General features: G+C 34.4%; 1 protein-coding gene across 4 annotated transcripts in view; it reads right to left on the reverse strand.

Annotated features, from left to right (window-relative positions):
• Positions 1 to 1470: 1470 nt before the first annotated feature.
• Positions 1471 to 13571, reverse strand: part of Smarcad1 (SNF2 related chromatin remodeling ATPase with DExD box 1) — a 65459-nt gene continuing 53358 nt past the window's right edge. For all 4 annotated transcript variants that reach the window (XM_004848083.4, XM_004848082.4, XM_021261082.2 and 1 more), the window contains 12 exons: positions 13394 to 13453; positions 13223 to 13298; positions 11611 to 11746; positions 10930 to 11067; positions 9501 to 9596; positions 9291 to 9408; positions 8972 to 9093; positions 7833 to 8021; positions 7035 to 7153; positions 6053 to 6235; positions 5284 to 5393; positions 1471 to 3373 (listed from right to left, as the gene is read on the reverse strand). In XM_004848083.4, the coding sequence (XP_004848140.1) occupies positions 3312 to 3373; positions 5284 to 5393; positions 6053 to 6235; positions 7035 to 7153; positions 7833 to 8021; positions 8972 to 9093; positions 9291 to 9408; positions 9501 to 9596; positions 10930 to 11067; positions 11611 to 11746; positions 13223 to 13298; positions 13394 to 13453 (1409 nt within the window). In that variant the 3' untranslated portion in view covers positions 1471 to 3311. The remainder of the gene's footprint in view (positions 3374 to 5283; positions 5394 to 6052; positions 6236 to 7034; positions 7154 to 7832; positions 8022 to 8971; positions 9094 to 9290; positions 9409 to 9500; positions 9597 to 10929; positions 11068 to 11610; positions 11747 to 13222; positions 13299 to 13393; positions 13454 to 13571) is intronic.

The following is a 13571-nucleotide window of genomic DNA, read 5'->3' on the forward strand; positions in this document are numbered from 1 at the left end:
AGAAGTAGAAACAGCAAATAAATACATGAAAAAATGTTCAACATCACTGGTCATTCGAGAGATGCAAATGAAAACAATGCTGAGATTCCACCTCACTCCAGAAAGAATGGCTGCTATCATGAAATCAACCAATAATACATGCTGGCAGGGCTGTGGAGAAAGAGGAACCCTGCTCCACTGCTGGTGGGAGTGTAGACTGGTGCAACCACTGTGGAAATCAGTATGGAGATACCTCAAAGAACTAGGACTGGAAGTCCCATTTGACCCCGCTATTGCGCTGCTGGGGGTCTTCCCCAAAGAATTAAAATAATCATACCACAGTGATATATGTGCACCCATGTTCATAGCAGCACAGTTTGTAATAGCTAAAACTTGGAAACAGCCCAAATGCCCATCAACTGAAGACTGGATAAAATGTGGCTTTTTTATAAAATGTAGTAGTACTCAGCCATAAAAAATGAGAAATTAGAGACATTTATAGCTAAGTGGATGCACATTGAGGAGATCTCTTAAGTGAAATACATAGGACACACTTGAATAAATTCTGAATAGTTTCTCTGGTGTGAGAAACTGAAAGTGTAAATAAGGACTAAAATGTATAATAGGTAATATGAAATAGGCAGAAAAGGGGCAAAGGGGAAGGAAGTGGGAGGGCTAGGGGAAAGGATAGAAGGGAATGGGATTAATATGAGAAAATGGAAAAATAGGAACAAAATCTTTGTAAATAGGGAGGAATGGAGGGGTTGAAGGGAGGGTTGGGCAAGGGTGAAAAATAAGAACCAAGGGAGACTATGTAAAGGTGCAAATTTCCAAGGATGAATGTCATTATATTGTATACCTAAAATGTACCAATGTCTAGAATGAATAATGGATAATGCAAAATAGGAAGAAAAGGTCCAAAGGGGTAGGGGTAGTAGGAGGGGCAGGGGAAAGGAAAGAAGGGAAAAGAAAAATGATGAGAAATGGAAAAAATGGAAATAAAGTCTTTGTAAATAGGGAAGGGCGGAGGGGGTGAAGGGAGGGCTAGGAATGGGGAAAAAATAAGAACCAAGATGCATTATGTAAAGGTACAATTCCTAATGAGAAATGTAATTGTGCTGTATACTTACAATGTACCAATAAAAGAATTAAAAAAAAAAAAAAGAGTTGCACAAATGGCAACCAAATCACAGGATATCCCATCTCTCCATTATATATGACAGTAATACCAATTATTAGTTGATGATCCTAGCAACACCAACAGTAGTCGACATTTTAATATAAGTATCTACTGGGATAAAGTTACAATTCTATGGAGCCCTGAATGAGTATGAAGACATATTAGATATACTTCCAATCCAAGGGTGACTGCATTTCTAAAAAAAAAAATGTCACTTTAGTTGGTTATTACTCTAACAACTGTGTCTTTTTTTTCTGGATAATCATTGTTTACTGACATCAGCCCAATGAAGGGACAAATGAGAATACATCCTAAGTAATAAATCACAATTTATTGAAAAACAGACAACACTGAGAACATGAGATGATCTCACTTGGGCGGAACATAATATATATTTGAAGGTAAGAAGGAGGGTTAGAAACTATTAAACAGGGTGTGAAAATACAACTTATGATCACAAATATTTTTATTAAACCCAGCACATAATAAAGCATTACAGGAAGAACCTAACTATATTAGAGATAAAAATATAATAACAACAATAAAAAACAGCCTATCACCGAAGACAAACATTAATACAGAAAAGCTATGAAAAATCCATTGTAAGACTTTAAAAGGTAATATTCCCAACAATCTGACTAAGTGATTTGGGTACTGTGATATTGAAGGAGGTAGTATTAACATTTGAAGATTCTTTTTAGCCCTATAATGCTAAAATATATTCAGTATATTTGATATACTTTCAGTAAGCCTACTGAACTGTAAGTTTTCTGAGCCTATAATATCTAAAGAATCTAAGAGCTTCATGTGCCTTCTAAAGCCAGAGGGTTTACTTATGTAGCATCGTAGCAGGTTCAACGTCTTGAAAAGTACGATCTCCAATAATTAACAAATCTTTGATTTATAAATAAGTTTATTTATAATGATATTTACATAATAAAAACAAAACACATGAAACTCACAAGTTATACAAAGAAACTGATGTATAATAAAAACAGCAATATAGACTGACAGGCAAAAATTTAAAGGAAGATATAATCAAGAGTTAAATAGCAAATAGACAACTTTACTTCTAAATTTTACTGTCACCCACACTGAATTGGAATTGAACAATGGCTCTCTCTTCAGGCGGTCCTGAACTGGAAATTCTGGAAACTGGTAAATTATATTTTTTGATAAAGAGTTTAAAGTTAATGACCTATTTCCATGCAGTACTTAATGCTGCCTCAATGTGAAGTCACATCCAGTCTGCTCTCAAGTCAGACAGCTTTAAGTAACTTGTTCTGACAAACTAGAAAAGTGTTGCCAATGTTTTGCTGATGGATGGGGATGTGGCAAGAAGAAACTACTCAGGAAGAGAGCTGGAGCAGGAGTGACCTGGCAACAGTTTCTAGAGAAGCAAAAGCCAGGAGGAAAGCAATGAAAACATGCACAAGAGTAGGCAGAATTAACAAGCACAACAGTGCAGTAGGGAAACAAACAGAAGGAGTCCATGGAGCAAGGGAAGGGTTTCTTTAGTTACTATTCATTGGAAAACAACTTAGTGCCAAACAAATTTGTTTTAACAAAAGTACACAGAGGACCTGGGGGATGTTAGCTTATGGAATGCCACCTTTAGATTCAGGTTGAGTTCTTGCTGACATTGGTGAACATCTGCTTCAAATAGCAACAAAATGAAAGCTACAAACCTATCCAACTGCACTTTTTAAACACAGGAAAAAAGAACTTCAAATCCGACAAGCAAAAACAAGACATAAGCATTGTCAAATAAGGCACATGTAAAAATCTACACACATTATCCAGTGAAAGACAATATATATATTTGGAGGTAGAAATAATTACAAAAATACTGACATTTCTAAAGCATTAGCATATTTGTTACAAACAATCACCAACTAATCCCCATTCAGAAAACTGCATAAAATGATTATTCAACATCTTCAGGACTACCTATTTGTGGCTTCTTAGGAAATTTCATGTGAGCATCTGGAGAGTTCAGTTAGTGGCAAAAGTTGTCCATACTATGAGAAATGCGATATGGAAATTATAAAAAGTTACAAATGTTCATAAACCCCATGGTCGTCATGATGTAAATGTCCTTGAGTGCACCAAGTTGAGATCTCCTTGTCAGTCAGGAATCCATCACGCTCTGTCACAGGCCCATTGACGTCTTCAGTAATGTGGCTATATCTGCTGGCATGGTCCCCTCATCACCTGCAGATCAGAGTGGCATTACGAGTTTTGTAAATACATTCTCCTGACTGTTCTCTTTTTTGTATGAATTCCTGTTCATTTTTCAAGGTCCAGTTTACTTCAGCATCCCATTAGAAACCTTCTATGACCCCTGCAAATGTAACCAGGACTATTTTCTCTGTACATACTGCCAACATCATCATGTAGGGCTAGGGTTCTGATTTGACAGAGACATAAAGACAGTTTGCATCGTATCTAATTTACATAGCGAGTGGTACTTTTCCTATTCGCTAAATAAAAGCAAAATATTTATGTTACAGTCAGTGGGGAAGATAAAGACAACAAAACCCTTAAATTCCAACCGAACCATAACTTTAATTCATACTTTTTTTTTTTTTACATAAAAAGTATGGTTAAAATAAAGCTGTAAAAGAATTAAGACAATGAGGAAAAGTGTAAATATGAATAGTACATGACACTATCTGATTCACACCATTACACACACAAAATTCTGAGCACAATGTATCGGTTGAAGGTTATTAACTAATGTAAATTACCTTTTGTTTACCCAATGGTTGCCCTGTATTTTAATTAAATTCGACCCTAGTATTTAGACACTTATAGGAACAAATCACTTAGAATCCACCCATCCCTGATTAATTCAATCAAGTACTCAGGATATTCCTTTTGAACAGATTTATTAACTTGCTGATTATAGAAAATGCCACAATTGCCAATTCATAAATACTTGCTGATCTGTTTTACACCTGTAAGCTATGACTAATTTTATAAATTAGATGGGGCTAAAAATGTAGCACAACTAATCACTTCTCTCACAAGTGCACACCCCAGTTACAATCTAAATTATAGGAGTACTTTTATGCAGGGAAAGAGTAAAGAGATTTTACTAAACTTAAAGATACTAAAGACATAATAAAATGATATGCAAAGTGTGAACTTTTGTTGTGGTTTCAGAAATACTATGAAAGACATTAAAAGAATAATAGGGAGAAATTTGGATATGGACAAAATATAGTATCTGGAAATCACTTTAATTTTCTTGAGGACAGGAAATTCTGAAAATGCACTGCAGTGTTTACAACTGATACTAATGGTTCAGAAGACAGAAAAGGTAGATGTTAAAGCATCATACTTTCATTCACCATACACTTTCAATATTTCTTGTGTAAAAATTTCCATAAAAGTGATAAAAGACAGAACATTTAATAATTAAATTACTCCTTTCAAAAAAACCACAATCTGTCTTTCAAAGCAGCATCACTTGGAAGGCTTGTTAAACACAGACTACGATGCTGCAAGAAGTGGCTCTTTTTACTATATGAATGTTATTATTTTTTTCAAAAAAATAGTAAGTTAAACTTTATAAAACCTAAAACTATCAACAGGGTGGAGTGGAGGGGAGTCATTTATTTGAGGGTTTTTTCTGGAGCTCAAGTGCTTCAATCTGCAGAGTTGAAATTATTAAGTTTTCCAAAACACATGCATTACTGCTCTCTTTCAATGTTTACCAGTCAAATGAAATTAATGTAAATGTTGGGGTTCTATATAAAGCTAACTATGCCATTAAAAAGATAATTTCATATACTTCAAACCTTTGGGTTCACAGATAGCAAATTATAACACTGTGGATAAAACTGTATTATGCAAACATATTTTATTTCTGTGATATTTTCATGATAGAAATAAGGGAAAGGATGTATGAGACAAAATTTTCCCAAATCATAGAGTTCACATCAAGCCAGGCAAAGCTGATCTTAGTGACTGTAGCACTTCTCAGCTGAGCATGTTTCTGTTCCACCATCCTCTGAACCACCTACACTAGTGTAGAACTCGGGCCATCTTGTTCTCCCCTGGCAACGAATAATTCACATTTTAATAAATCCTGATGTTTCTGCTTACAGACAGCTTACCTTCATCTGCTGTGGTCATATCTTGTTCTAGTTTCAATTTCTGTTGATTAATTTTTAGCATGGATTCTTCAATTGTCCCTTGGCTTATTAATTTTATAACTAGTACTTCTCTATAACAAATACAAGAAATGTCCATTGGTTACTAAAGTTATTTGATGCATGTGAAGTATATTAAAGAGTTTAAAAAGAGTAATTTGAACAGTATGCTAAACCTTTCCTTAAATTTAAATTCTTTCACATTTTTCTGAGCAGTTAAATTTTTATGATCCCTTCCTACTGATCTGAGAGGAGAAACATAACTGTACTTTGAAAATTACAGATAGGGTGGGCATGAGAGGTGCACACCTGCAGTCCCAGCACTCGAGAGAGGCTGAGGCAGGAGGATCACCCAAGTTCAAGGATGGCCTGGAATACACAGAATGGCTCTACCTCAAAAAGCCAAAAATAAATATATAAAATTTACAGATGATACAATAATTCTATGTGTAGAGAGAAATTACATTAAAAAAATGCTAGCCTCCCCAGTGTGTCACCAGGGCCGACTCCTATACCAATTAAACTATGTAGTGTTTGATTAAAAATAAATTTCAACTAAGCCAGTTGTAGTGGCATATATGCTTATACTTGGGAGTTTAAGGCAGGAGGATTATCCTGAGTTTGAGGCCAGCCTAAGCTACACAGTAAATTCAAAGCCAGCCTCAAATATATAGTGAGACCCTGTTTCAAAAAACCAAACTAATCAAAGTAAATTTCAATGGAAAATACTTACTTAGTCTGGCCTACTCTATGGCATCTATCTTCTGCTTGTTTGTCATTGTAAGGATTGCAATCGATATCGTGAAGTATAACAACATTTGCCGAAGTCAGATTTATTCCTAATCCACCAGCTTTTGTTGACAACAGAAATACAAAAATATCCATGTCGGTATTAAATTCATCAATTAGGTGAATCCTATAAGATAAGTATTTTAGGTTAACTGTCACTAAAAGGTACGTACTGTAATTAAAATAAAAAGCAATCACATCACACGGGAAAGAGACATTAAGATGTAAATAGGTGCTCTTGGAATTAAGAGTTAACTTTGCCTGCAGCTCTATTATTGATGAATCTTCCCAACCTATCAACTCTTTCTTATTTCTCTGCAAATTAACTATTACTTTAATTCAACTATCACTTTCCCAATTACTATTTTAATCAAATCACTCAGATCTGTTTAATTTTGTCCTATGATCATTTAATTTATCTGAATACTACATGTGCAATCTTTAATCTTGGAAGTCTGTCAGCTGCTACTGGCGGACAATGTATCTGAAGCAGCTAGGACCACAAGATCCAATCATATCAGTGAGTTCTCTTTGGCATGACGTTGCCCTGGCTCTAATGCAGAAGAACATCTCTCTGGCTGATAAAAGTAAATCAGATATCATTATCACTAGAAAAAGCATTCTTTAAAAAAAAAAATTCTTTAAAAATTAAAAACAAAATTAATCCTAAAAATGAGAAGATGATCTAAACCCTAAACGATTTTTTAAAGAGGAAAACTCCATACAATTCTCATACCTATTCCAAAAATACCTGTATGCAATTCAGGAGAAAAATTAAAAAGAAAATGGATCTCATTTAAAGGCATGAGTTTTCAATGTCTAAATATAAGAGTGAAAGCAAAAAGTCTATCCAATGCTCTAGAGACATTTAAAATTCTAGTAAGCGCTGTACACAAGTGATGTTCTGAACCTAACCAGAAGCATACCTTTCGGATATCTGAGTCTTCCCGTCTAATCTGAGGTATCGATGCTGATGATGTTTTAAGAGAACCTCTAAAATATCCAGCATCATGGTAAACTGGCTGAATAATACAACTCTGTCACCCTGTGAAAACACACATATGGATCAGAGATGGAGAACAAAACCATTATACCACTCCAGGTCTTGACACACCTGAATGAGCAGGAATATCACATCAAGGAGATGACTGCAGAAAATTCCCTGTGATAAAAGTTACCTAATGATCAACTGTTCATGTTTAATAAATATAAAAAAGATACTTAATTTCTAGTTTTAGCATAAATATGTTACCTTAATTTCTAAATGTTTAAGAGCTCAGTTTTGATTTTAGGACAATTATTTCCTTTTCATAAAAGAAAATGCCACCACTGTGAATAGCCACATAAATATTATTTAGCTGCCGATCTTACAAATCTAAGCTGTTTCACACAAAAACTGCAGCCTTGCTAAACAGCAAATGGCGGCATCTTCAAAATACTAATTTTGAAATTATCATACAGATGACTACCTATGAAATGATACCTGAAATTATTTTTAAAAAACATCAAGAGATGCAGTTTACATTTATTCTTTTCTCTGAAGTTCCCCAGAGAGGAAAAGAAGTAATTAGGAAACCATACCCCCAAATATGCCGAGAAAATGTTGAGAACAGTAGGTTCTAGAAGAAGGCAGAACAGACATACACAGATGAAAGCTTGAAGAGTGTCAAATCATGCCAGAATTGCGATAAGGAGTTTAAAGAAAACACATTCTTTTTTAATACCTTCTGTTTTAATTCAGATAAGAGGCATCCTAAAGCTCGGAATTTCCCAGAATCCAAAATCAAGTCCATGTCTAACTGGAAGTTATTAATGTGTCGGTACTGTTTACAAAGTACATGCAGTTCAAAGTCTGTCATAACTTCCATGTCTTCAAAGATGAGGTCAGGGTTAGCCTCACAGTGTGTAGGTTCCTTTTTAATACAAAACACAATACATACCAAAATGACAATAATTTATAATACAGTCAGAACAACTGAATCACATCTGAAAAAACATCTAGTTCATGGCAGATTTTAGTGTAACACATTTAGCAAAGGAAATTAATATTTGACATGTAATAAAGGGAAGGAATTCTTATTGTTATAGAGCTAGCATACTGAATAGTTACAGATGAAATAATGTCTAGAATTTGGTTCAAAATAATCCTGGGGAAGGGCCCTGGGGGTAGAGATGAAACAATATCATTACCAAATGCGAACATGGATAAAGGTTACATAAGCAGATGGTTTCATTATGCAATTCTCTTTACTTTTATATGTTTGAAGTTCTCCACAAGAAGTTTAAAATAACCAAAAAAAAAAGTTAAAATGATGAACAATGCACTGAATGCAAAGATCTATAGTACAAAATAAGGATAAAGAGCTAAAGGACAATGAGGCAAAAAATAAGAGTAAACTAAGAAGGCGAAGTATTAAAAAGAAATAAAGGGACATAACTGTGTATCACTAATAAGGACATGAAATTATGGAAGTGTAGTCTTACTAAGAGACCTTTCCTGTGATGAGCCAAAGTGCAAACATCTTAGGCTTCGTTGGCAAGATGTGTGTTCTGATCACTCTGCCCCAGGGGGAGTGACTGTGTTACAGCGCAACTTAATTTTATCAACAGTCACTGCTTCAAAGACATAGATTGGTGACCTCTGATCTAGATTATCCGTCTGTTTGGCCCTTCTGTTCCTCAAATCACCTTGAATAGCCCAGTGGTGTGGTGCTTGCCTAGTATGGGTGTGACCCAAGGTTTGATGCCCAGCACTGCAAAAGTTGTTCTTAAATAAGTAACTGAAGGATGAATATACCCAGCAGGTCCAGCAGTGGACTCTCAGCTTCACAACCTCCTCCCCAGTGAACAGTGTCAACCTTACCTTTAGCATCAGCTGAGACATTTCCTTGAGTTTCTCAGCTGTGTAATATTGCCGATGTAATAAAGGGTGATTGGCCATTTTTCTCAACTGCATCATGACATTGCACATTTCTGTATTCTTTTCTGTGATCGAAAGAGGATATATTTAAAAAGAATCATGAAGCTGATAGCAATGGTTTGAAATGTATCTATTTTTTAAAGTTCTAAAATTGTTTCTTCAAATCCCAATTAATTTGTTAAAATGAGCAAATCTGAGTAAACAAAATGCAGCCCCAGTACAAGATTATTTTTTACATAAAATTCTGAAAGGCAGCTTTTACCTAAGTTATTGATAGATTTTTTTAATCTGTTGAAAAGACCTAAGTAGAGTTGCTCCTGCTTCTCTGACATTGCACACAACTCAATTTGATCTTTCTTGGGGGGCAACTGCTTGAGAACCTGAGAAAGAAAAACAGTTTAAAATAGTATTTTTCAATAAAAAGAACAGAATTTTTTAAAATTATCATGATCAAAAGTATGTGGATAGTTACCTCTTCTTTCACTCTCCTAAGAATAAATGGCTTTATAATTTGTTTTGCATGTGCTATTCTCTCCTTTTCATATATACTCTGCTCATCTGCTGGTTTCTAAGCAAAATAAAACATCTTTTTAGAAATTATTCATTTAAATTATAACAATTCAGTACTATACAACATGAAAATCTTGCACATTAGAATCCAGATAGACATTCATGCTTGAATTCTGGGCTGCAGGCCACTTTGAGGTGTCAAGATATAGAAGAATATGCTATACTGAGATAATGAATCAGAACTGCACAAGGCTGGTGTTCAGAACTAACCAATTAACTGACTGAGTCAACAGCTGGTAACCCAGATAACCTCATGAAATAAAAATGTTTGTGTGCATGTGGAAGAGGAAGGGAAGTTTGTGGAAAATGTCCCAAAAGAAACTCAGGGCTGTCTGATATAAATCATGTAGACTAAGACAGGGGATGGTACCTAGACAAAACTGTTAATTTGCAAAAACAGAAACTGTTGATTTGGGAGAATTAAAAAGTGAAATTTTATTCAAAGATGTGAGGGGGGTCTTTCATATTTTAGGAACTGGAACTAGGAAAGTACTATAGGTCTATTCATAAAATCTGCCCATCTAGTTCAAAAACTGGACATTAAGTGGAGAGAATTCATGAAATGTTAAAAAGGCAAAGTGCGGGGTCCTGAGTTCAATCTCCAGTACCAAAAGAAAAAAAAAAAGCAATTAGATGGGCACAGTGGTCCCTGCCTGTTATCCCAACCATGCTAAAGGCTGTGGCAGAAGGATCAGGAGTTCGAGGTCATGCTGGGCAATTTAGTGAGACCCTGTCTCAAAATAATAAAAAAAGAAGTGGGGATATAGCTCAATGGTACACTGTTCCTGGGTTTGATCCGTTTTTTTTTTTTGCGGGGGGAGGTGGTGGTGGTGGTGGTGGTTGTTGTTAGTTTGTAGTAAAAGAATACTATGGAAAATTCTTTTAAAAGGTGCTCTGGGAAAAGGTGCTTCTATTTGGAAAAAAATGTTTATAAACTTTTACTTCAAAACATAGATATTTTCTGGATATACTACTTTTGTCCAGTTCTACCCTACAGTAACAAAATATCACTTATTTACCTGACCATAAAGATGCAACGATCAAGCTTTCTCTACATGTCATAGATCTGACTCTCCATCAATTTAAAATTGTCATACTTCAGAAAATGAGGATATTAAAAAGTCTAAAATTTTTAAACATTGATTAAGGAAGTCATCTAATTTTTTATGCATTATATATTGGCTGATTTCTGAACTGATCCAAATATAGGAACATCAACTATTTAACTTATTTCATAGAGCATGTACACCATGAGAGCAACAAAGACAGAAAAACTGCCCAAGTAAAACACAAAGTAACATGTTTGGGAGAAAACATGCATGTATGCTTACTGTCTTTGAAGAAAACATTCTTCGTATTTCACTGGTACTACTACTAAACATATGAGGCATAACAAAATTCAACAGTGACATGAGTTCTAATAGATTATTCTGCACAGGTGTGCCTGTGAGCAGTAATCGGTTATTTGCCTGTGAATGAAGATAAAATTTACATTAGTATTTTTTTTTTAAAGAGACACTCCCTTTTTGCCTATCTTACCCAGGGAGGAGTAAAGGAAGAAAGGGGAGGAAAATCAAAATCATTATTAATAATCTGTGATGATAGGCTAGGAATTTAGACACTTGGTATCTGCTATCATCATTTACTATATTTATGGAAGAATGGTAAAACTATTCATCTTATTTTATAAGTAGGTAATATGGGCCCTTGTATCACTTTTACAAGATGATGAAAGATAAACTATGATATTGTTAATTTACCACATAAAACAAGGGTTGATAAACTGAGGCACATGGGTGATGAATTAAGAGGTAATAATCTTTTTAAAGCACTGGTAAAACAAAACAAAGAATATGTGACAGAGGTGACAGGGCTCATAGAGCTTAAAATATTTCCTATTTGTTTTATCCAGAAAAAGCTTGCTGACTCAGACATAAAATACCATATTCATCAAAATTACATAATCCAAAACTTTATCACAGATTGGAACAATTTACAAAACATCCTCTTACATTAATTGTCATAAGGTGCTGGTAGCGGATGGAGCCCATATTCTTTAGCATATGGCCCTCATCAAAAATTGCATAATTGAGTTTCAGGCGTCGAAACAGACTGCGGTCATCAGAACTGCTGATTGCGCAATTGTACCTGTTATTAAGAGGAGAAACATCTCTTAAAGATTGTACCTGTTAGGAGTCTGGAGCCTACTGACATGTAAACTTTTTAAAACATTATTTTCAGGGCCGGGGATTTAGCTCAGTGGTTTCGCCGCCTGCTGCGCAAGCGCAAGGACCCGAGTTCGATTCCCTGATACCAAAAAAAAAAAAACCCCAAACAAACAAACAAAAAAATCATTTTTATTTATACATTTCTAGTAGCTAGTCCCTAAAGGACAACCTTAGGCATGGTTAGTATTCAAACACTGTACTAATGTATTTGTATCTAACAATTATTGATGTACATGTAACCAAGTTATAAAAATGATACATAATGAAAAGAAAAATGTTATAATCAGACAACTTCTACATACGTGGAAAGAGATCGTTTTGGGTGTAACTTACAAAAAAATCTAGTACTGTTATATTATTCAGTATCTTTACTCCATTTTAAAAAGCAGAAAAATAGAGTACAAAGCTAAAACATGTTTGGTTTTAAAACATGAACTAATAGAGTAAACCTGCAAAGTTAACAGTTAGTAGTTCAAGACTATATATGGAGTGTTGTATTAAGATGAAATTTTAGATGAATTCTTTCAAGGATGGACTCTTAGAGAAGCAAAAAGGAAAAGTAATAACCAACAATTGAACAGAGCTTTAAATAACCCATATGGTAAATGCAACACAGAGATGATCAAAAATTACAGTAAATATTTAAAATTATAAAAACCCTTTTTAAACAGCAAGAGACATACTGCCAAGAACAACAAGATATGTGCATGTGAAGTGAGAGGGAGTGGTTTGAGGGGAATTAATGGCAATGTGTCTGAGTGAAATACATTTTTTAATTTAAACATTCACATTATTTTTGATCACCCTGCATAAGAGTAAGAGCCTTAAGTTCTGTACCAGATATGTATACCACAGTTAACTACCAAAAACAGGCTAATATTCTCTCTAGTATTTTCGACCCTTATTATGTCCTAACTCAAATATTTCACTTGGAGACAGATTTCATTAATACTTATTATTATGCATTTATAAGTTTGAAATACAAATCATTTTTCTGGGATATCGCAAAATACTTTCTGCTTAACTGAATGAGTCCTGTTATGACAACATGCTTTCAGTTAAAGTGAGCAAAAGCACAATGAGCTGAAACACTGGCAACTGCTCTATACTGGCATGTTTATTTTTTTTGATACCGGGGATCAAACTCGGGTCCTTGCGCTTGCGCAGTAGGTGGTAAAACCATTGAGCTAAATCCCCGGCCCTATACTGGCATTACATACCAATGAAACAATGCCTTCATCCTCAACACAGATCATTCCATTACTTTTATTACACAATTCATAACATAAACCTCCTTAAATATTAATATGGTATATATAAAAAATATATTTATCTGTATACAGTATGTATCTTTGTTGAGTTTAGGAGCTGCAACTACCTGATTCCCAATACTTACGTAGTTACAATTACATTATAATCTTCATATTTATTATGAATGTTAAATCTAATTTGTTTACGTTCTTCTTGAGAACCTAGAAGTTAAAAACAATACACACAGATTGTATTTATTGTGTATTTTAATTTTAAAGACATTCTCAAAGTTAAAAGCAAAATGATGCAGCCTTACCATAGTAACAGAGCACGTTTAAAGTTGGGCACCATAAATTAACTTCCCTTAGCCAGTTATCTATAAAACAAAAGAGATTACTTGAGTCTGTTACAACAGGGTATATTCATGAAGTCAAATACTGCATTTTAACATTTTATAAATATAAATTACACACTGATTTTGCTTTTATAACAGA

The sequence above is a fragment of the Heterocephalus glaber genome, unplaced genomic scaffold (assembly GCF_053883595.1).
Source record: "Heterocephalus glaber isolate CG9 unplaced genomic scaffold, H.glaber_assembly_v1.0 deba00001454, whole genome shotgun sequence".
In the NCBI taxonomy this organism is placed as follows: Eukaryota; Metazoa; Chordata; class Mammalia; order Rodentia; family Bathyergidae; genus Heterocephalus; species Heterocephalus glaber.